The 24,013-nt window shown below is 43.0% G+C and overlaps 1 protein-coding gene across 1 annotated transcript in view; it reads right to left on the bottom strand.

Annotated features, from left to right (window-relative positions):
* Positions 1-4,369: 4,369 nt before the first annotated feature.
* The window catches only part of LOC119393319 (bone morphogenetic protein receptor type-2), a 141,344-nt gene continuing 121,700 nt past the window's right edge, over positions 4,370-24,013 (bottom strand). The window contains exons 5-13 of the mRNA XM_037660275.2: positions 22,719-22,884; positions 21,795-21,965; positions 20,308-20,477; positions 18,227-18,374; positions 17,298-17,434; positions 15,431-15,554; positions 14,573-14,886; positions 14,066-14,309; positions 4,370-13,144 (exon numbers count right to left, since the gene is read on the bottom strand). Of these exons, the coding sequence (XP_037516203.1) occupies positions 12,561-13,144; positions 14,066-14,309; positions 14,573-14,886; positions 15,431-15,554; positions 17,298-17,434; positions 18,227-18,374; positions 20,308-20,477; positions 21,795-21,965; positions 22,719-22,884 (2,058 nt within the window). The 3' untranslated portion in view covers positions 4,370-12,560. The remainder of the gene's footprint in view (positions 13,145-14,065; positions 14,310-14,572; positions 14,887-15,430; positions 15,555-17,297; positions 17,435-18,226; positions 18,375-20,307; positions 20,478-21,794; positions 21,966-22,718; positions 22,885-24,013) is intronic.

The following is a 24,013-nucleotide window of genomic DNA, read 5'->3' as shown; positions in this document are numbered from 1 at the left end:
ATATGTTAACGTGAGAAAGAGAGAGGGAAAAAACTTTATTGAGACCCTGAAGAAATGAATCATGGGGGCCTTATGGGCTTCCTTGGCAACCAGTAGAAGTGATCTGGCAAGGAACCCACTACCATCGGGAACCCATCATCATAACTTTTTTTAAGTAGGGAAGCAGCCACTATGCCTTTTTTTGTCATTCTGCGGAGAACCGTGGTACCCTAAACACCTGTAAGGCATTATGTGCACTTTGTTGATACTGTGGCTGATGACGATGAAGGATTATGGCAGAGCCCTTCGTAATGGGTTGGAAGCATTCAACAACGCACTCGTTGCGCAATTCGCATTGTGTGACGCCTGGTTACAGAATTCGCGTTGTGTGACACCTGGTTGTTATTTTACTCTTCTACCACTCTACAATACATATGTAAATGTGGTTTGCTCCCGACATGAAGCCTGTATAGGGTCTTCTTGCAAAGCTGTTTCAAGCACTGGCATGGCTTTGAGGTAGAATACTGGGCTCTCACGCAAAGGGCCCAGGTTCAAACCCTGTTCCATCCTGGAAATGCTTTCTTATTTCGCGCGATAGCAGTTACGGACACCAGTGGTGGCGGCAGACAACTACGGCGCCAAAAACGGTCCTTGTTGTGACCTCATAACAGCTTTAAAAGTGGCAAGACTTTCGCGAAGAAGCCCAAAAGAAGGGGAAATTTAATTTTTCCGTTCTTGAAAATATTTTTATTTGTAATAAAAAAAATGTCACTGAAATACAAAGGGGAGTTGAAAAAATCACCAATTATTTTGTACAGCGAAAATATGCGCAACTATAAATGAAAGCACATATTTAGTTTTTAACATTGTCTCCAGGGTAGTTTCCATTCGGTTGGATGCATGTTTGCCAGTGCATGATCAACATTACTTGTTGATTCCTCCAACGTATGTTCAACTTCAACACTCACCTACTCAAAGTCATCGACAAACGCACTATTGGCAGTCTTGGGCAGTAACTAGTTACTAGTAACGCGTTACCGGTAATTAGTTACTTTTTTCAGTAACTTGTAACTGTAACTAGTTACTTTAAAGTTAGAGGAACTTGTAACTGTAACACTGTTACTTTTTGCACGGTAACTGTAACGGGAAATACCGTTACAGTTACTTCGGTTTTCATAAAAAATTATCCAACTGCAACACTCGTTAAAGGTTAACATTTAACGCTTTGCACTTTTTCGAACTTCCTTCTTTACCATATCCTGTACACACCTTTCAACATTCCACAATAGGGCTCCCCTCGCCGGTTAGGAGAGGAGCTTGCTATTATCTTCCCCGCAGAAGGCCGAGGTCTGAGATTGGTCAGACCAAACGCAACTTCAAGTTTACTTTTAAACTAGATATCGCAAATCAATCATGTTCCAACTGAACAGATTGCTAAGTTCACGTCCTTTTTTTTTTCGGAATATATATAATTTTGTCACTTGAGCTTGTAGCTCTGTTCTTGGTGTACCGGTGGAGCATAAGAACGCCTAGTTTATAGTCTCCTTCGTCCGTGAATCCGATCTAATCCTGTTTGGCAGGCGGCTAGAAAGGTGCAGCGTGCGAAGCGGCTAAGAGCCAGCAATACCGTGAACTAGCGAAGCAATTTTTTAAAACCTCTTTGGAACTGATTGTAAATGGTTTACTCGGACATAACACAACAATTATTAACAATATGACATAGACGTTTCGTCTTCTATGGAGGTTGCATCCTCAGGTTGTTGCAAGCCCACGCGTCGCGGCAAATGAACCACGATTCCAGGAGTGTTCTTCCCACCTACCTTCGTTCACAAGCCAGCGTCGTCCCATTGTTTAGGTCAAAACTATGCCCTGTTGTCCAGCGGTGTTGAGCAAGGCCCATCGTAGAACGCGTTGCATGGGCTGCTTTAGCAATATTCCTTTTTTTCTGCCTGTTTCGATGTAAGTCGCGTCGCAATCCCCACATTGTACTTTTAGATGACCCCGCTCTGATTGGCTCTGATCTTCCGCAGGTGTATGGTTTTTTGGTTTCGCGCGAACACATGCCTCAATGTATAACGGGGCTTAAAAACGGTTTGTATGCCCAGGGGACGCAGAGCTCTCCGGACAGGGTCTGATACACCTTGAACACAGGGAATATGCACAATCGACGTTGTCTTCACTCTTGACGCACTCCCTGCTCCTATTCGCATGCATTTCTGGGCATCGTTAATAAACGCCGTAGTATATTGCCGTCATTCCAGAGCATCAACCACGTTTTCGTTTTCTAGTCTCCAAGGACATTTATTGATGCGACAAATTGAGGCGTACACAACGAGTGCTTGTGTTGTGCCCCCTTTTTAAAGGTTTCCTTCGTCTAGGGTTTTACCAAGTGGAATTTCGACTATCAGCACGCCTTCGCACATTTTGAATAAATAAACACTATAATTTGTTTTGTGATCTAGTACTTACTTTATAGAGTAACGGAAAAGTAACGGCGTTACTTTTTCACAGTAACTGTAACTGTAACAGGTTACTTTTGGAAACTCTGTAACTGTAACTGTAACAGAGTTACTTTTTTGGCTTAGGTAACTACCTAACTGTAACACTGTTACTTTTTACTGGTAACGAGCCCATGACTGACTATTGGTGAATGAGATGATCACCAAACTAACTATGTTTGCCGGAAAAATGCAAATAAGCCCAAAAAACGCGACAAGCGACTGGAAAATTCTACAAGTGACTTGGCGAAAAAAGAAGCCCAAATCCGCTTATTATAAGCTGAACTGGCAACTCAGACTCTACCCTAGATCAAATGTACAAGAACTAGAGAAGAAATGGTGCCTGTCTAGAAGCAAATACAGTACATGAAGCCATTTAGTTCTTTAAAATAACTTCTGTAATTATGTTCATCATCAAATTAAGCTTTCCATACCATTCTTAATTAAATCGCTGTGCCTCTTTGAAGTGCTTGACCATTTCAGCAAATGAATGGTAATGGTCATACCAGTGAATAGTCAAACACGTCCGTATTATAAGGGAAAGTTCGGATATACTTGGAATGTAGCCAGAAGACTAACCTCTCGAAAGGAATGTCTATCTTTGATCTTCCCTTACTTCTAGGTTTTAATGGTCTTAACAATTTGGCTTGTTTAGTGGTTCGTGCAAGGACATCCACATATTAGGCACAATAAAGCATAGCTGCACGACTTCGAGACATAGTCATTTTTGAAAATTATGTTTTAGTGACACACTGGTAGTCTTGTGCCTAGATGCTCGATTAATTGTACATAGGGTCTGGTATTCTGTTCTATTTTGCACTTCCTTTCTTTTCTATGCAGTTTACAGTTTCACCGATATTGTGTGCAATTCTGTCTGCACGGTATTCAAATGTTCAATTTTCTAAAATCAAAATGTTGAGTTTCATTTCCTATATACACAAATTAGTATCGATTCAAAATTCTTATAACTATGTATTACCTGTATGTTTTCTCATTCTCTGGTGTTTGTCTTGTTTCATAATATGCTGATTTATGAAGTGTTGCTCTTTTCTTCTTTTACTGAAGTGCCCTTACTGTTCTGGAATTTATTATGGGACTGTGCGCTAGTCAACCTGTCCTGAAAACAGCTTTTTTTCTTTTTTTGTCGCAGTGTACGTCAGTGCGATAAAACATAAAATATTGCTCAATTCATTCAAGATACAAGCGGAGCCCTTATGCGCTTCTTCAATTTCTCAGTACAAGAGCCAAAGTCAACAATAGAGATAAGCGGAGTAAAGAATGGTTGTGCACAAATACCGCTTTCGTCACCCCGATTCAAAAATGATGCCTTTAGAGATTATTCACATTGTGTTGTATGCCAATGGCTCTACATAACAATATTGCGGGCACTTGAAACAGGTGATTCCCAATTGCATACATATCTCCCTTTGCAAGCTTCAATAAGTGCAGTTATTTTTGTGCATTCCCTGGTACTTCTTGAATGCTTGAAAATTATGATCAGCTAATTGTCACATAGCGTAAAGAATGACCAAGACTTCATTGCATTGGCAGTCTTGAATATTCATCTATCTATTGTATTCAACCAAATGCAGCTGCTGGAGGAATCTGTATGGCTATGGCAACACCTGATAGGTTGTACAGAAGCAGTTGGCTGGTTGAATATTACATTTCTTAGAGAATTAGATGCTGCGAGAGACGCTATAATGGAGGGCCCCAGCTAATAGTTTTGCCAACTAGGATTCTTTTAAAGCTCTGCACATGGTCCTCCGTTGTTTTCTGTCCCTGTCAAAACGCAGCCACTGAAGCTGAGATTGAAAGTCAAACTCTTACTATGCAGCCTTAGCCATTGCAACACGTCGGTAAAAGATAAATGTACACACATTCAAACATGCAAAAAAAATTTATTGATCAAAAATGCAGCACCAGCATGTCTTAACTTTGACAGGAAGCAACAAATAAATAAAAACTAACCGGGAAATTAACTTGAGGAGCTCTTTTAAAAAATCTTTAAAAAAAAGAAGAAGCACGCAAAACAATGCTTCCAATAAGTCCCTCTGTTCAATAGCAAGTATTCAATTGGCCACCTGATGAATGTTTGGTGATTGCTGAATGCATTGACAAACATCCACGTACTGTTGGCAACAAACACAGTTGCTAAAAGCATCGAAGTTGCAATACAAGGCAAACCAATACATGCTGCATGTTGCTAAAAAAGATTGCTGTCAGACATAAGAAACGAAAATAAGTCTGAAGAAGTGAAAACAAAGGTGTTTACATAAAGACGTCAGACAACCGGAGAAACTTGCTGCGCACACATAAACTCTCTCGCTTCTGAATTCGTCTCTGAGACGGGGTACAAACAACAACACACCGAACTCCTTTCTCTCTCGCCAACAAACAATGCCATCACATTTTGCAAGCATGCACACACACTTGATTGTTTCTCTCGCCCACTTTCCTATCTACATTTGCATCATAAAAATGACTCCATTCTTGCCCTCCCTTATCATTTTGGTCTAGTCTATGAAGCTCACAAAAAACTAGAAACATTCAACTTTTCAATGCACTGCCTCTCAAAAACATGAAAGCCCCCCGGCACACACTTGTGGACCACAGCCACCATGGCAACTTGGTGCTACAACAAGTAGGCACGCATAGTTGTAGTGTTTGCTTGGAAGCTACACTCCCTATCACTTGGCCTTACCCTGAACACATATGATCATCACATATAACGGTGCAAGAACTTGTGCTATGGCTTCTCTCTCTCTCTCTCATTTCTTGGTGAGCAAATGCTGCACGCTGCTATCGCTCTGCCATATCCATAACACAGCAAAAAGACATGGAAAAAAAATTTTTTTTTTAGTTTTAGTAAAAAGCTGTTTGCTACTGGTATTACAAAACTCTCACATCACTAATTTCAATTTCATTCTGGAACTGTCTGATTGTTAATCTAGTTTTACCAGCAAGTGAGACACTTTCAACCACTTTGTACTATGAGAAAGTGGGGTTTTACTTGTATTGCTGCAGTCTTCACCACTTGAAGTCACTGAATCACTTTCAGAATGATCTCACTCACAAAGTCTAAGGACCTAACTACGAAAGGTTTGGCTCCTGAGCAGAGCATTGTAATGCCACATGTTCTATTGCAGCACACTTGCAAAGTGAATGGGATGTGAGAGTAAGACAATAACTCAACTAGGCTAGCTCATAACAAGGGTCTAATTTCACCACCTCTGTCACCAAAATGCGAGGCTGATTAAAAATGATAACTTCTTGGTTTACTCCTTGTTGGTTTCTTTGTACAGAGTGTGTAGCAAGAGGAAAGACAGGACATTGAATAACTTGCTCATATGTGGCTATTGGCAACATTGCAAAAAATATGTGGATAAGATGCATGGTTTTGGAACATTGTATCAAGAGGCAGGTCTGTGCACCAAGTTTTGCTTACTGGATGCTTTCACATTTCTTTAGTTACTGTGTATCAATAACTGCGAGCATGATGATTTGTAGTCAGTTTTTTTCCTTACCCACAGAAAATGTTACAAACAGCAAACCTCACATATATTTGGCCAATCCAACCAGCGTGTTGCAGTTAAACAATGGGGCTACGGGGAGGGCTGCAAATTGTACGAAAGGCAAAATGTGGTGCCTGTGTCCATGCTTCATTACTGTGTTCTCATCTTTTCTTTTTCAAAACCACGTATCTCTAAATATATTTTACACTCAGCCATGGAACTGTAAGGCTCGTAACACTTCTTGTTCTAACAGTCATTAATGGTAGTCACCATATTTGCATATGCAGTAATCTAAAAAGTATTTATTCACCCAGACAAACCTTCATTATCTAAGTTCCACAGATGCGTTTACACATGTGGTGTTTCATAATGAGAGTTAAAGCTTTATGCCTTTGAATGTCAGAAATGTCTTTCCCATTCCTACACACCATGCTATGAATTGCATCGGCAGTAATATTCCAACCTTCCAAGAAGTACGATATTGTCTAGTAGAATGCATTTACCAGTCATAGGCCAAAACAAATGACTTACAAACTCACATGCATTATGAGCACTTATAGAAAACAAGAGACATGAAAAAAAAAATCTAGCTTGCAAAAAGTTACAGAGCACCGGCAAGATCACTTCACGCATTGCCATCAGTCCCAACCATTGACAGCACCTTAACGTCAAAAAGGATTCCAGCTCTTGCAGGCATGGCTTTAAAAATCTTTCTGCACACACAAAGTCGTGCATGTTTCCATTTTCCTGTTTCTTCTTGCCCAACACTCAACATAGAGCACTTGACTTGAAGAGCACTGCTTGAAGGTACATCCACAAGGTGTGAGCATGCAACAAGAAGAGCATTTGTGCACCTTGCATGTCATACGTTGGTGGTTATGATGTGTATGTTTTCAAGGCATTCATTCACTAATTCGCTGCAGCGATGCCACCAGTTCACTCGGATCTCCCTGCCTCTAATTTAATAAAGGGGCAGGAAGAAGCAAGAGGCAGCACTGCCATTTTCCTGCACTTTAGGCTGGTTTGTGCTAAAGACGGCACAACTCCAGTGACAACCATGACTGTAGCAGTACCCTTGGTCTATACACACGCACAAACATACACACATGCTTTCCATAAGGCAAACCCTCTGTACAGCAGTACCATGTTTCAATGACATAGTGCCAAGAAGGACACTCCGGCCAACATGTGTTGGCAAGATGTCTTCCAAATATGGCTGGTGCCAACCACCTTTCATTAGCAGTACAGACGGCATTCCACTCACAACTCTCTCACTACACATGATCTCTTGTTGGTAATTCGTTTCACAAAACAAAAACCTCAGCACAGTTATCACAGCTTCAAGACTTTCTTCCTGTCATAGATCAACTGTTCCCTCTCGTGTGTCCATTCAGGAAGATTTGAGAACCAAGGGCATTCTTTTTAACACCGCTTTTTCTTTTCAGCATTACACAACTATTTACACGACGAAAAACACGGATGCCACTGCCATCACTACCGAAACGCCAATGAGGAACTGCTTCCTGGGTTGTGTCGGTGACAAACATTGGCTCTTCAGAGTGTTTACAAACTAGCACAGGACATAGAGTGTAGCAGTGGTGACATGACCAGGAAAGCGCCCTGTAGATGCAGAGATCACTTTTGATCACGGGCAACTTAGACAGCTCCTTTCAGGCCGAAAGTAGGAACCTTCCCTGCTCAGAATGACGAAGAGTATAGGTATCACGCACAACCCAGCAAGAATAGTCAGTGTCTGCACATAAACATGCTATGTCATTATGTATGCTTGTGCTAACTAGCTGGGGAGATTCCTAAAATGAAATGAGCTTCTGGCCTGAAGTACGCAAACTAAGGGTGATCTTCATAGTGCAGAGTATGAATAGGACAGAAAAAAAAAAAAAATGCACGCAGTTGGCTCGCAGTGTTGTGCAGTCACCCCCTGTACTAGGGTTTAATCACGGGTATTTTCTAGTCTACATTTCACTACGGTGGCAACGTTTTCAACAATTTCCTGAGTTGCAGAAGGAAACTTCATAATTCTGCTGGAGTCGCCTCACTTGCGCTTTCTCTGTAAGCAACAGGGTTTCATGGTGCAAGACAGAGACCATATTAGATTGGGCTACTGTACAACCCGTTCAAAATCCTGTGCTGCTTTTTCTTGCTGCAATGGTGCTTCAATCAATGACTGCCAAATGTGCCTGTTAAAGACTCTTTTCGGTACTTCCAAAATGATCACCAAACAATGCATCAGGGAGTACAGTCGCAAAATTAGCATATAAAGCACAAGGTGGCAGCAATTAAATGGGTCCTAATTTAAAACTGTCCTCGTTAAATTAAGGTGATAGGAAGATCTACAGACACACATAACTTGGGTGTGCCCTACCAAACTAAAAATAAAATGTTCTTTTTCAAACATTACATTTCTCCCCCTTAGAAAGTTATGTGCAGACAACTTGCATGACATATCGTTTCTTCATTGCATGCCATGCCAAATCATCGTACTGTCATCTTAGGCACATGAAGCACTGCTTGCTATTATAACTACACTAAATGTGCGTATATTTCCACACTGAATTCAACTGCAAAAGCAATGCCTTCAGAAACTTCATGTCTTCAAGCATATCGATATGCCAACTTAATCGCTATCCTGGTTTTTTAGACAAGGTCCAGCCTACTGTACAGGTGCGCGCAGCCACATGACTTTACACCTGGGTCCTTTGCTTGCAGCTGTACTTGGATGCAAAGATAATTTTTTTTTCCATCCCTTTGCCTAAGTACGTATTATGGGGAAAGGTCTACACATGGCAGGAATGAAACGAGTACGGCACAGCAGAAACACTTGGCCAGTGATTGTACATTCTAGCACAACTACATATCCAAAGCGACCGACAGCGAAAGCTAGCGTGGTGTTCTACATTTCAGAATGATGTGTGAAGGAGTGGTGTACTATGACAGTGATGATGGAAGGACAATGGTAACAGCAGAAAACGCAGCAGAAGCACTGATCACTCTCTGCGCCATTCCCCGGGAATTTATCTGATCTGCAGACAAAGCAGGAGACGTGCACTCCTCATGGAGAGTGGCAGTGCGCTTAAACATTGCAGCAGCCAGCCGTACATAATTACACAAGAAAAAAAGGTTGAGCTCACTTGAGTAGGCCTTGCAATGTGTTCTACACGGGCCCCACTTTTTGTGCTACCAACGTGGCCGCAAATTGACTTGCACTCGGAAGTAGCCACTCAATATTTAAAGGTCAACCACTGCGAAATCTAAAGTTGGTGAAATTGGTTATGGATGAGCAGTAGCATATCCTAACCAAAGCAATTTTGGTAACGCTGCAGGCACCAGTAATTGACCCATTCTACGTAACACCTAAGCGGATGACATACGCGCCTGGTGATTAGCAAAAGTTTCAGACTATGGCCCCCGAGATTCCTAGCGTGCCATGTGCGCCACCTAATCTCTGAGTTCCATGTCTGGCAGATGCCGCGCTGCTTCCCAATATTCTGAGTACTGCATCTTTTATGGCAAAGTGGTACCGACAATGATCCTTTGTTTCACTTTCAACATCGGAAATGCTTATTTCTGTAGCTTTTCATAACACATTCACTTGTAATCCAAACTTAATATTTTGCAGTAGGACCGCTTGATATCTACACTACCTGCTGAAAGTAGGCTTTGAACACGGTCAGAAATTTCGTCGTAGCTGGCCAATAGAAAGGTCTCGAACTCAAAAGCACAAAATAAGAAACAACAATACGTCTCTATGATGGCAGCATTTTGAAACGGTGCCGACATCTAAGACATATTACCTACATTTAACAGTTTTATACAAACTAGCACAACTAGCGATAGCACAGTTATCTTCAGCGAGAACATATGAGTGCATGGCCTTTATGCCTGGAGATGAAGGGGCTGCAGTTTGGCTCAAATTAACCGTTCATTCAGTGATGCCTTAACGTAGCAAGTCAAGCACTCTGCTGTTTAGCTGACCTTTGAGTTCACATTGTTCAAAAAACTGCTCAATTCCATAAATATGATGATGTCTGTCCCAAACAACTCAATTCAATTACTCTCCTTTGTCTTTGCTCCTTTTTTTATGTAGTCCTTTTTTACGAATGCGCCAAAGAACCCTTAGTTTTCTCGTCCAGCAATAGCTCTGCAAAAGCTGCTTCATTGAGGTGATGCCACACTCTAAACCAGCATAAGCGTAAATAGCAAGCTCTGTGCCAATAAACTCTATTGTGTGCAAGACTAGTATAAAATAATTTACCATTGCTCCTCGGCACTCTTCAAATAACTTACCTCAGATCAACCATCAATAATGTTAAAACATAAAAGTAAAGAAAGCGAGTGCTCACCGGTCAAAAGGAAAAGGCCATTGCACCGTTCTCAGTAATTCAGTAATGTTTGTTTGTTTGGTTGTTTTTGTTTTCTCTGAGATAATAAAACTTCGCTGCGACCCTTGGGCGGATCAATGTCTGTAGTTTTACTTTGTCAAATCAGTGGCACCTTAGGAATGCTTGCTCCTAATACCCCTGATACAGCTAAGGCCTGGGGATCTGATTATTTCATTATTTTCAGCATGCATTAATTACATATAACAGTCAGTCACTGAATGAGCCACAATAAGCTGAATCACGTTAACACTACGGTTGCACTGTTCATGCTCAGAAAATGTAAATATAATTGGCCAAAACAATATCAACTCTGTAAAAAATTGTACTGCAGTGCAACAAGTCCAACTAGATCTATATGAACTTAGACAAGAAATGGATAAATTAGGACAGTGTGCTGCGGTAAAAATTTGGTTCCAGTGCTGTAAAAAAGAAGAGGATATACACTGAATACGTACGTACAATACATCCGACAAATATTTTCTGCAACTTCAGGAGCAACAATTTTTTTTCATGCATTTCTGGCCAATAACGCTGCTGATTAAAAGGGTCCTGAACCAACTCTTGGTGGAAGAACACATTCTACGAACAGAAAACACTGCTATGAACAACACAGACAAATTTCTGTAACCAAGCATGGCACGTTGAGTTTATAAGTGGAGTGCAAAGTTGCCACTTTCTCAAGCGCCCTCTCTTCCAACAGAGGCCCATCATCTCTTTAAAGCGTCCGGCATTGGCCCTATGTCGGCAGCTTCAAATCCATCAAGAACTCCACTTGTTCTTGATGGATATGAAAAATTTTTTGCAGCAATCGATTTGTGAGGCCATAAACTCTGCTAGTAAGGTCATTCAATGATTGCTTGGGAAAGTGTTTCAGGACCCCTTTAAGAACAACCCTTCATTTCCCAGCATTTGAGAGTGTGCTGTAAAAACTCATACATAATATAAGCCCAGATATAATGCAAGAAAAAATTTTGGAGCTGTAAAAATGAAATAGAAAGGTTTACCTTTATGCAACCTGATCAGTGGCCCGATCTTGTACGCATTCGAAATAAGCACGGAGGCGTGGCGTTACATCCAGCCGCACGCGAATGGCCAATGTGAACCGCGACAGACGTCGCGGCCTTGCATTGACCAATCGCATGCGGCTGGATGTAACAGACCGCCTCCGTTCGCTTTAAGAATACGTACAAAATGGCACCACAAGAGTGCTTTGTGTGATTATGTGCGAGACTAAAAAAAGGCTTACAACCCCAAAAACACTGCATACCTGCCAAAATTACTGAATTTATTGAAAGTTTATGAATTTGGGCTCGTTGCATCATCTTACAAATGTTGCAATAAGTTTTATGAAAAATAAATTCTGTTTACAACAATATTATAGGCTCCAGATTGCACGAGAAGAGAGATGAAAATGAAAATGTGATGGTACTTATGCCAACCTCTAGCGGCAGTGTAAGATACCATCAAAAATCAGTTAGCACTTGACTCAAGCAAATCAAGTATTCAGGAAAGTTCCTTAAGCAAGTGAACTTCAGTGCATTGTTACCATTATCTAAAAATGTTGCATTAATATGCTTACCAGTATTTTTTGTTGTAAGTTGTTGATGTGTGCTGCATCTAAGGGTGCATGCCAATGCTATCCTACCACATGCATACAAACTGAATTTTTTTTCGTGTTTACAGGTTGGCAGGTATGCACAGGGATACAATATCAGAGCCAAACTTAATGTGCCATAATTATGGAAGATACATTCTTATATTACACTTGGGATCTTGCAGTATCTTCACAAAATAATTAAGATGAGTTGGTGCAGCAAGAATCTGCATTTTACAGCTGAGACCCAACAGATTTGCCTCGTAGTCTACCAGGACATTTGATCCCACTGCAAATCAACATGAAAAAAAAAAAGGCACTCTCAACCACAAGGGAAAAGGAAAAGCTGCTCACAATCAACAAGTGCATTACGACCACTGTGGGTGCAACCCCAAGGCTAGGCCATAGGGCAAGTCCAACAGTATCAGCAGATGAAGTGATGAAGCCCTTGCAGAAGCCATCAGAGAAATTTCGTCTGTCTAATTCCCATCGCATTCAATGGAGCTCTGTTGAGATGCGATTGAATATCATGCATGATTTTTACAACGAAGCGAGGGAACTACAACACGGACTGTCAGGCCTCCCTATTGCACGTCTGTTGCTGCTGCTGCGGTATTGGCTTAGCCTGCTGCTCGCCGCCTGTCCGCACCGGTGACGGCGGTCGGTGGTCAGTGGCACAGTTTAAGTCTGCTGTAGCGGCACCCTTGGGCTGCAGGTACGCCCGCAGAGGCAACGTGGTGGGTCGCGGGAGCCTGCCCTCCTCCTCACCCGCTCTGCAGTTGTCGTTGATGTCCTTGCTCTGAAGGAGCGGAGACGTCTCAGCGTCTGCAGACACAGGCCTGACCCGGCAGGCCCTGTCCACCATCATCTGCACCTCTGTGTTCACCGGTAGCTTGTCCGCCCAGCCAGCGGCATTCACTAAGTCGGAGCGCACTGCGCCCTGGTCTTTGCGAACAGTCACCGTTGCCGTCTGGCCATTACTGTCCCACGACCGGCGGCCAAACAGACCTCGCAGACCACGCCGCTGTGGCCTGCTCTCGACATTGCTGGCACTGTTGGAGGCCTTGGTGCTGCTTTTCCGGAATATGTTTACAAACGGATGGTGATTCTGTCTCTCGGAAGGCTTCTTGGCAGTTGGCTGTAGTTTGTGCCCATTTCCTGCATTCAGAAGTTGAGGTTCACAGCATTGGCACAACAGGACGCTTTCCAGTAACACGAGAAACGCGAATAGTTTTACTGGTGCTTGCTTTTACATTAAGGCAACAAACATGTTAAATAAAACACACATTAGCTGAACAAGCTTCACGAACAGATATTGCTTGCAAGGGAGCCAAACAACGCGGGAAATTACAGCCATACACCCTATGCAAGTGTCATGCGTCCACCTTCCAATATCATGTTCTGATGCCAATCAATTTGAGATACAAGTTCATGCAGATGTAACAGAAGCACGGCATTTGAGATCACGGTCACTTATGACCAGTGCACTGATGCTTACCAACACAGTTTAACTGGGCAGCATTCATTATTGCTGCTTCAATCTATCAGGATGCACACCTCAGGGGATTACAACTACGCTATTGATTTATAGACACCCAGGCACACTGCAGTGCCAACAGAGTTTGCTCAGTTTCTCGTAATTGTTTGAGATCCAATGGCTCACTGCGGCAATGCCTTCCCAGCTGCTAGAAAACAGACACTTTCACCTCACATAGCCATCGCTCCTCCACTTTCATGTGTGGCTCAATAAATGTTGAATATAAATGTTGAATTAGATGCACTGAAAAGAAACCAATGAGGGTGGCAATTTGGGCTTGTTGGTATAGCATGATAATTGATGGTAGCGCAGGCTAAAAGCAAGGACAAAAGAAAGACGCATTCAACACAACACAGCACTGTGTTGTGTCAAATGTGTCTTTCTTTTTTCTTTGTCCTTAGCCTGCGCTACCATCAGTTATCACACCGAAAAGAAATTGACCTTACACACAAACCTTACTTTAATTTTAGGCATCTTGGGGTCAGGCATAGTAAAAACACAGGTGGCTCAGCTGTGGAAAGAAATTGTTCTGTCGCACCCACCTGGTAGGTTGGGCTGCTTGGGTATGACAGTGGATACGTGCACCGCGTTTTGCACATAGGGGATTGGGTGGCAGGTGCGCGTAGACCCTCCCAGCAGGTCTCCAAGTGCTAGTGCTACGCTGTTGTCTTCGGCTGTGGCAGTGATGGGTGTTGTGGACATCTCATTGAGTTGGGTGTAAGGGGGCAGCCCTTTGCTTCGCCCAACTGGGTCCTGTTCAAGCAGTGTGTTTCCGCTGATGGCCACCTGGTGAAGAGAATGCAGTGCATGCAGTGTAAACTGTAAGTCTCTCATTATCAATTCAAGTTGCATTCAAATGCTTTGTTATTTGCACCCCTCCCCCTGCTCATTATTTTCAGAACTCTTAAATTACTATTCTTCTCCAGCTGCAATTTTATTTAAGGCAGAGCTAGATGTTGTGAACATAAATGTAATGAGTGTGATTTCGCTACACCGGATGATCCACTGTACTTGCAGTCTGTTATCAATTTCCTGAAGGGCATATTTACCTCCTCTGCAGGCTCCATCATGAGGTTCCGCTCGAGACACGGGTTCCTGCCCTGGTGCGGTTGCAGTTGCATGCTGGGAAGGTGCACCACATTGTTTGTGATGCTGTTCTTGGGCTGTCCGCCTCCACCGTCTGACGAGAGGCTGGGCGAGAGAAGCGTCTCGGTGGTGGTCTCGCTGCGCTCCACGTCCCTCTGCATAGCCACGGACACGGAGAGGCCTGCGCTGCCCCCGAGAAGGCACAACGGAGGTCCCCGCGGCTGTTGAGGCCAAGTGGCGTTGATCGTTGGGCTCACTCCTGCCACACTAAGGCCAGCTGCAAGCACACGCACACAAACGGGAACATAAGGACATGCACAAACCGTGTCAAGTCACAACCACATTCACTTATCCACAAGACTTATTGCGCTCTAAAAAAAAGAGTATTTTTTTTTGTCCCACAACAATGATTGCCATCTATCTTGCGTGCCTTTCCTCGCGTTGTCGCCGTGCGCCCGGCACTCCATGAATGGTGTGCGTGTTATCAGCGTGACATAGCATTCTTGAGAGGAAAGCGGCCAGCACCAAGTTTTCAAGAAAGGAAACAGAAGTAAGCCACCTGACGATTATCGCTGTGAGACAAATATACGCCCTTTTTACTCCATCTTTTCTTAGAGTGTACCCACATGACTTATCCGTAATATTAACGAGTAATGCTTGCCAAAATTACTTATAGCCATACAATAACCTTTTATGAGTTCTTGGGGCCATAATGTCTATCGAATTTGGAAATGCTACCGACATGAGCTGTCCTATGATAAGAACCAGATTACCGACACTGACGGTTAGGCACATTTCAATGGAATGCTTGCTCAACTTGCCTTTGTGTCTTTCCCATAACACAGGAAGTTCAGTGAGACGCTCCTCCACACAAACTGCCGTCAGCCGGGCTTCGGCGTCATGGTCCCAACAGTCTTCTATTGTCTCTTTGAGTGCGCGAACAGCCTGCACGTAAGAAACACGGCATGTAACCCACACAGAGCTGACGAGGTTTGGAAAATGTGCGAAGCGTTAGAAACAGAAAACGCTCTTCGACAGGTGATATATACTGAAAAGCTTACAAGCATATTTGCCGTACACCAAAAACCCACCCAAGTTGCCATATACCGTATTTACTCGGTTGTAACGTGACCCCGATTGTAACGCAAGGGGCGACTTTTCATTACGCCAAGGAAGCTGACGTGTTGACCACTGCAGCTGACGGAAATGCAGAAGTAAATGAAGGAAAAGAATCGGAGAAGAATGAAAGGCGCAAGTTTGAAGTGATGCCATACATACACAAGGTGTCGCACGGCATTAAAAAGGTGGCGAGAAGATACGGGGTCGATATGGTTTTTTCAGCGCCTTGCAAGTTGTCGCGTTTGTGTGCCATGTGCAACGCGAGCAAAGTGAACAATAGAGGATGTGATGTTAAGCACAGACGTGCGTATGTACCCTGTACATCTGAAGTGGTCTACAAATTCCCCCTGACCTGTGGAATGGTTTATGTGGGGCAGACCGGAAGGTGTATTAATAAGCGTTTGATGGAGCATGCTAATTCATTAGGAGACGGGAGTGGGAAGCACCTACCAGTTCATTGTGGCGCATGTGCGCAGGGATGCAAGCCCATCTTCAGTAGCACCAAGGTGATAGGGCGAGCCAGAAGCCAAAGAGCAAGAGAAATCTTGGAGGCATCTTGGATAGCTAGACACGGGCCTGATAAGTGCGTCAGCGACACATCCGTGTATCTTTCCAGAAAAGAGCGTGATTTCCTTTGTAGTAGATAGGAGTCTTGGGGGTGGTGAAACCTGTCACGTGGTCATGAATGTCATTGCGCACGTGCTTAGTTTGTTTCATAAGGGTGGTGTATGTTTCAATAAACCAGTTGTTAGTCTGCGATCGTCCTGTCCACTTCGTTTCTGGTGTCTCGTCCTTAGCGCAGTTATAAATTTTTTGAATTATGTCTTACCAACTAGCCCCCCAACGTACGCTTCTAAAATAATGAAGTCTCTTAGATTAGGTTGGCTGCTAAATTTTAATCGAGTTACTTAAATAATGACAGAGCAGCAGAGAAAAGGAACCATGCAAATACCCTGGGTCAAGCAACTGCTCTTGCCAGTTCAACTGGTCTACATCTATGAAGAATAACCAAATAAAACAAGGTATTCCTGCAGGGCCGTTAATTGCCTAAATTTTTTATTATAATTGCTTTTTATTAGCACCAAAGCAGACAACCTGTGTACATGTATAGTGGTTAGCGTATGTCATGCAAACCCAACTGGATTATCTTCTAGATTTTGAGAGCACCTTAGGCACCACATAATCGGTGCGATCATGCCAAAGAGCTGCACTGGTTCTCATCTTCTGGTTTATGTGTTGTTTCGAGCAAGAAGTAGCAATGGTAGCAGTTTTTCTTTCATAATTTAGTATCAAAAGTGCTTGTTTCTGTAAGCTTCTTGCGGCACAACCACTCCTCCTTCAGAGAGAAAATTTTATGAGGATGAGGCTGCTCTGTCTGCTTTAGCCCAAGCTAGACTTTTTTTAAACATTCAGAAACCTGCTTACAATCGGCCTTAACATCCAGTTATCCCCAGGGATCGTTTGGCCAGCGAGCACTCGAGGTGAAAAAAAAGCCATCTCTAGAGGAGCTCAACACAGCCTGGGATGTCAAGAGACGTGTCTTCATAGTCCCCCTTCAGTCAGACTCACCGGGTTGCTGTCTTTCCATATGTCAGGGAAAAGTGGCCGTGCTTTGTGCCTGGCAACCAGCACTTGCATTTGGTCAGTGCTAGGGTAGGCCCCAACTTCGGCCTCAAATGGCATCTTGTAGTCTGGCACGCTCATTCCTGCAGGAAGAGAATGACGATTCTTAGCGTGCTGACCTTCTCCCTTACAGGGTGTACATATGCGTGTGACAACCCTAGAGGAGGCACGAAAGACAGAAAATTACTTTTTTTCGCTACAATATGTGAAATATTGCAGAACCTGGCTCCAAACAGCGCCACTAAGGCCACTGCTGATACCTCGGTTCGAGCACCATGAAACACAAGCTTGAGACAACACCATGCTACAGACAAAAGATGACAGCTGCTGTTCTGAAAACTCTTAGAGGTTGAAAAGGTTGAAAAAGTGCAAAAAGGAAGCATTGTGCTATACTGGTTTGGTAGATCAATCTTCGCCAATGGCAAACAGGTCAGTGAGTGAAGTCTTCGAAGTCAGAATAGGCATGTAAAACCGCACGCTTTGCAGAGTGCTAGGAATGTTTTCAACAAGGGATGCAAATGTACCCGCTGCTATGGCTGCAGAGCATCTTGTCAAAGAGACTGTTAGTATCTTGAAAGTGAACAACCAAGAATTCCTCCCCTGTAGAACCAATGGTATTGCCACCTAGGCATCCCAATGCTGCTTCCCAAACACGTCACAAATTTCTGCAGCAGCTGCTCCACAATTTCTAAGTGATTCATAAGGATACTAGTGGGTGCCTGCAACAGGATGCAACCCTCAGCCAACAGAGCAGGATGGAAATGTATAGTTTAAAGTAATACATCTGCAAACATGTCTGCTACCAAGGCTCTATCACATATGTATGCATACACAAAATGTATACATAAAGCCACAAATACGCTGATTACAGTTACCTTGATAGAGGTCAGAGCAGCGGGTGGCTATTTCCCAAAGGACCAGGCCAAGTGCGTAGACATCAACCTGCTTGAGTGAAGATTCGCAGTCCCGCAAGTTGACTGCTCCTTCGAGCACTTCTGGCGCCATGTACCTTAGCGTTCCAACCTTAGTGCAGGAGAACAGAAGCAAGGACAATGTTTAGTGGCGCGTGCCACAAGTCGTCCACTCCCAGAGCAACCTAGTGTGAGGCTTACATGTCATTTTAAACCTTTGCGGTGCGAAACCTTCACCCACTTCCGTCCTTTACGGTCCGAAACTAAAGAAAAAGCAAAGCTCAAACAACAGAAGTTTACTTACTCTTTTCTAAGATGGGGCAGTGAGAAAACATGTGCATGAATCAACCACAAAGGAGCTTGTCCAGCAGTGCCTGACACCAGAGCACCTGTGGCCATGTTATGTTGTCGGAAGGGGCCCGACAACAGACCGCAAAGGGTTAAGCTGAGCTATAACTAATAATAATTTGCAACGATCAGTGAAAGTTCAAGAATGCAGGAGATACTCCTCTCTCAAATGTGCACTACTGTCTTTCTATGCCTAACGCCCACCGTGACTTTCAAAGAAAAAGACTTTCAGCTTTCCCATGAGTAGAGGAGAGGCTCAGCTTTGCCTTGGCAGTAAACAATAAACAGGCGGCTGTGTTTGTGAAATTCAGGTTACAGCAGGCATGTCTTGTGCTGAGCGATAACAAGGTAAAAGGGATAATGCACTGAAAATGGACATTGACATTAACTAAAACAATGGCATGCAGAAATGTGGTCACAAACACACATGTAGCCAGGAATGTGAGTGAGGACAGCAACACCTGGAGCAGGTGCTGGGAATGCAAACTGGTGCGAATAACTGCAGTGGCAAGTGAAGCTTGCATATGCATGCTCAGACATGCCGCAAAGACATTAAGGAGCTTAGCACTGGGTGTGTCCAATACATACACGCATGAAAGCAGCCTGCAATGGTCTGCGTGTCTCAAAAGCACCACTTTTCTTCACACTTGCGTTGTAGACATTAACTACTCAGAAAAAGTGTAGCAAGTTGATTCAGTTACAGGGAAACAAAAATGTTTATGTACATTAAAAAATGGCATAACAGTAACAGTCATAGACTGATGCATGACAAGCAAAGAGGACCGAATTCATGGCACAAACTACGAAAAGATTAATGTGTAGCTGTGATTATCTGACACACGAATAACAGCTCCTTTCATGCTGACCCGAAGGTCGCGGGATCGAATCCCGGCCGCGGCGGCTGCATTTTCGATGGAGGCGAAAATGATTGAGCCCCGTGTACTTAGCTTTAGGTGCACGTTAAAGAACCCCGGGTGGTCGAAATTTCCGGAGCCCTCCACTACGGCGTCTCTCATAATCATATCGTGGTTTTGGGACGTTAAACCCCAGATATTATTATTATTATAACAGCTCCTTTCAATGGGATTTTGCCGCTACATTCTTGTCCTGTCACTGGTTATACACAATATTATTGCTCTGGTATGTACCGTATTTACTCGAATCTAGGCCGCCCTCGATTGTAGGTCGACCCTCCGAAATTCACAAGGCCCGAAAAAAAAAAAGGAAAAAATTTATTCATTGTACTCGAATCTAAGCCGACCCCCCCCCCCACTTTTGCACATCGTTTCTTTTTCCAAAAAAACATCGGCTTAGATTCGAGTAAATACGGTATGTTGCTTCTCTGTAAGTGTGCTGGGAAAGAACAGGCGTTCAAAGTGATAGGCACAAATAAAGTGGTAATCTACTGAAGACAATGCATCAAAGAAAAATTGTGAGATGAAAGTGCGAAAATTTCTAGCATATATATTGAGGCATTCAGCTGGGGGAAAAAAATTTAAAAAAATTTAAAATAAAATAATAATAATAAAGAAACATTCATTACACATGTAATGGTAGCACATCAATCCAACTAATATACAAAGTAAATCTCATTTTGGCAGCTTAATAGGAGTCAATTAGGCGAGTTTAATTCGTCCCAACATGTAACCGGGGAGAGTGGAATGCTTCACACAAAGGGCATGTGTAAGTACACTTACATCAGCAAGTGAGTTGGTCTCTGCATGCTGTTCTTCACCATTCTGAATGTACTTGGAACCAGAAATTCGAATGGCAAAGCCGAAATCACACAGCATGCAGCTGCCATCATCCTTAACCAAGATATTCTGCGAAGTGAGATCACGGTGGGCTATGCAGGGCTTGTTGGCTTCTAGAATGCAAAGAGAAGGAGAGAGATTGGGATTACTGAAGAGACACTATGCACATCGTCTACAGCGGCTGGAATGACAATTTCACTGTGATTATCTGATGCAGTGCTGCTGTTTTCTCCTTGTTTGTTTTTTTCAATGGCACTCTAGCACAGAACAGATTGCCAAGAAGCATGGCATGCCTCTACCGGGAAATGAAAGCAAGCATTTGATCAACACAGGCACAAGAAAGTCTTTCATACATTTGTTCACCTTTTGCAAAGACAGCTTCTTCTTCACATTCTTTTAAGTTATTGCTTTACATGGTTCAGGTTCAAGATGTGTGCTTGCAGATACATTAGGTTGTGAGCTACTACAACATTTATACGGTTTAATCACTAAAAGAGACAATTAAACAGACAGTATGCCAAATGAAGTGTGGAACGCTCCTTAACAGGCGCCTGAAATCAATGTCAGCCTGCACCACATCCCTAGCAAAAATGCCAATAGAATTTTTTATTTCTCTTATAGAAAAATCTTATTGGTCGTATAAGTGCTCTATTGGAGCTTTATAGGTCTTACTAGAATTCTGTTGTCACCAATAGAGACCAATTGACGACATCTATTTGTCACCGATAGGACCAATAAATGTTTTATTGGTGCCTATAGCTGGTAGCTATGTGTCACTTATAGGACCAATGGGCACGTATTGGCACCAATAGGGTTTAATAGGAGACATCTATTTGTCACCAATGGAACCAATAGCTATATGTTAGTACCAATAGGTGGCAGCTATTTGTCACTTACAGAACCAGTAGGCACCAATAGGCTTTAATAGGTGACGTCTATTTGTCACCTATAGAACCAATAAATAGCAGCTATTTGTCATTTATAGAACTAGCAGGTGTGAATTGCCACCAAAGTCACAGGGTTATGCAGGGTATTAAAAGGCCACCTATATGTATTTAATTCACTTACAGGGTCATGCAGTAGCGAATTCAGCCAAAAGGCAGTTTTTGATTTGTTCAGTATTTGAGCAATGTGGCAGCTGTTTTACATAAGTGTTCCAAAATATTGCAGCCATATTTTTCATAAATCTCACCAAAATAATTACACAGATGCCTGTATATTTGTGCAATTTCATTCTGTACTCAAGGTTATGGTTATGTATTATATTTGTGGGATAAACCCGCAAAAAGACAGGTTTACAGAAAGAGAAAGTTATAGTTGAAAAGGGAACGCCCCAGTAGATATTGCAAAATCACGAAACGAGCCCAAGTTAGTAAAAGTTACAAAAAATTCTGGATATCTGGCAGGTGCTTAAAAGGTAGGGTGTGTACCTTCGGTGTGTAGGTAGGCCAGTGCTCTGGTGATGGACTGGGCCATCCGACATAAGCCGGACCAGTCTACAGTGGTCTTGCGCAGCTGCTCCTGCAGGCAACCCTTGGAGACATGTGTCAGCACCAGCATCCACTCACGCCTCCCGTCAGGATATGTACGCTCATCAGCACCTTTGGAGATGGAATTACTTGAAGATATATTCGAAGCACTTGCGAATGACCCCAGATTAAGCCACACGTTTCAGTCAATTAAAGCAATGCAAGGCACTGGATGTTTGTTCAGCAACTTTGTTTCATGACTTTGGCTGAACGAGGCCTTCAACCGCTGCCTTCTCTTTCAAAATATCATGGGCTGAATTGATGATGTGTTCTTGTGGCTGACAGATGTGCTGTTAACCTGTCAGCTCCTTCGTGCCAAACAGATACTAGAACACTATGTCAAAATGAAAGGAATGGAGAACATTGGAACATTTTCTGCAGTGACAACTTTTGCGCTGTGGCCTTCTCCAGGCACTGCAAGGAGGGTATTATACGTGGCACAGAATTTCTGTCCACATGGGGTCTAACGTTTAAGTACTGACAGCGTACACATACGTTTGAATTGTGACTTCTTTCCTTCTTTCAATTATCCAACATGCACTTATATTTGACAATAAGTCCTGTCCATTTCTGTCTTTTTGTTTTCCTTTTCATACTCGTCAATCTTTTTTTTCTAAATCACTTTCATTCGTTGTGCACTAGACCCAATAGAAGTGAAATGGATTAAAAGTACGCAAATTCATCCAAAGTCTCCATCTATGCTTGCAGCTTAATCCAATTTGCAGCTTAATCCAACAGATGGCCAAGATCCAAAGGCCTATCTGCACAGCCTGTCATCACCTTGGAAATGCGGCTAGCCATCGTAGACAGCATAACTTGACTCACCTATCAGCCTCGGAAGGAATGGAAGGTCACCGTGAAAGAGCTTGTATATGTCCTTCTCGTTGGCATAGTAGTGGTGGTGGTGCTGCGCAAAGATCTTCACAGCCACCGTGCAGTCATTCAGGGAGCCTTTGCAAACGCAGCCATACCGGCCTTTTCCTATGGTTTCCTGCAGGAAAGGAGCCACGCAATTAAGAGCCGACAAACATTAGCATGTCTGCTGTCCCTGCGGAGTCCTTCAACATTCATCTCACCTCTTTACTTCTTCCCTTCAGAATTCTTTTTTCCTCACATACAAAATATGAGCACGCAGAATAGGTGGATAGCAAAATGACGTCTTCCGGTTCGATGCCTAGCTCTTCGCTGTTTCAAGGTGTGTGCCGCTCAGTGTAATCGGGGAGAAAACACGTACTTTCTGGGATGCGGTTGTTACCAGTTATCTTGCCTCCTCCCCGATTACAATGAACCGCACACAACTTAAAGCAGTGAAGAGCTGAGCCTTGAAGGTTCCGTGAACCGGAAGTGCTCTAGCAGACGACGCGCCGTTGTACTCCACATATTGAATAAGAGGCTGAAAGCTAATAGCATGGTAAAGGCTCTGGTCCGGAAATGTGAGTCTGGCAAACTGAATTGTCTATTACAACTGACTATGCATATACAGTAACACCACGTGAATAGGGTGGATATAATTAAGTCAATTAACATTATAGCCAGTATCAGCCTGCAACGAATATGTATATGCTTATAATGAACACAGGATATAATGAAAATGTTTCTGTGTCTTCCCCATCACAAGCTTATTAACTGCAATATAACGCTAGCACCTGTATTTTGCCAAAAAAATATAATAGTCAACGTTGCCAAGAAGACCGACAGGTGCCAACGAATAACTGCCTTACTGCACGAATGATAATTATAATTAAAAATAAATGTACACATGATGCTGCCACAACTACACAGTTTTCTTTTTCCACAAGGATACAGAAAGCAACTGCGCCACATTCATCATATTTTTTTTCCCTACTCATGGACAGAAAGACTGCAGCAATGATTGCACCTTTTGACAATGTTGACCTTGTCAGCTTGCATTGTATGCACTTGCAATGTTGCAACCACAGCCCAACGAAATGCACTAGTCGGATGAAACCTAAGAAAAAATGTCAGCTCCGCCGAAAGACATCGCTGTCCTTCCCTAGCAAAAATCACCCATAGAAAAACCAATAGCCTATCGGATTATTGAACATATTGGTCAATTGGTATCATATTGGTCTATTGGTATCATATGGGTCTATAGGTGG

This window comes from Rhipicephalus sanguineus, chromosome 5 (assembly GCF_013339695.2).
Source record: "Rhipicephalus sanguineus isolate Rsan-2018 chromosome 5, BIME_Rsan_1.4, whole genome shotgun sequence".
NCBI lineage: Eukaryota > Metazoa > Arthropoda > Arachnida > Ixodida > Ixodidae > Rhipicephalus > Rhipicephalus sanguineus.
This window is presented reverse-complemented; position numbering and strand designations above follow the sequence as displayed.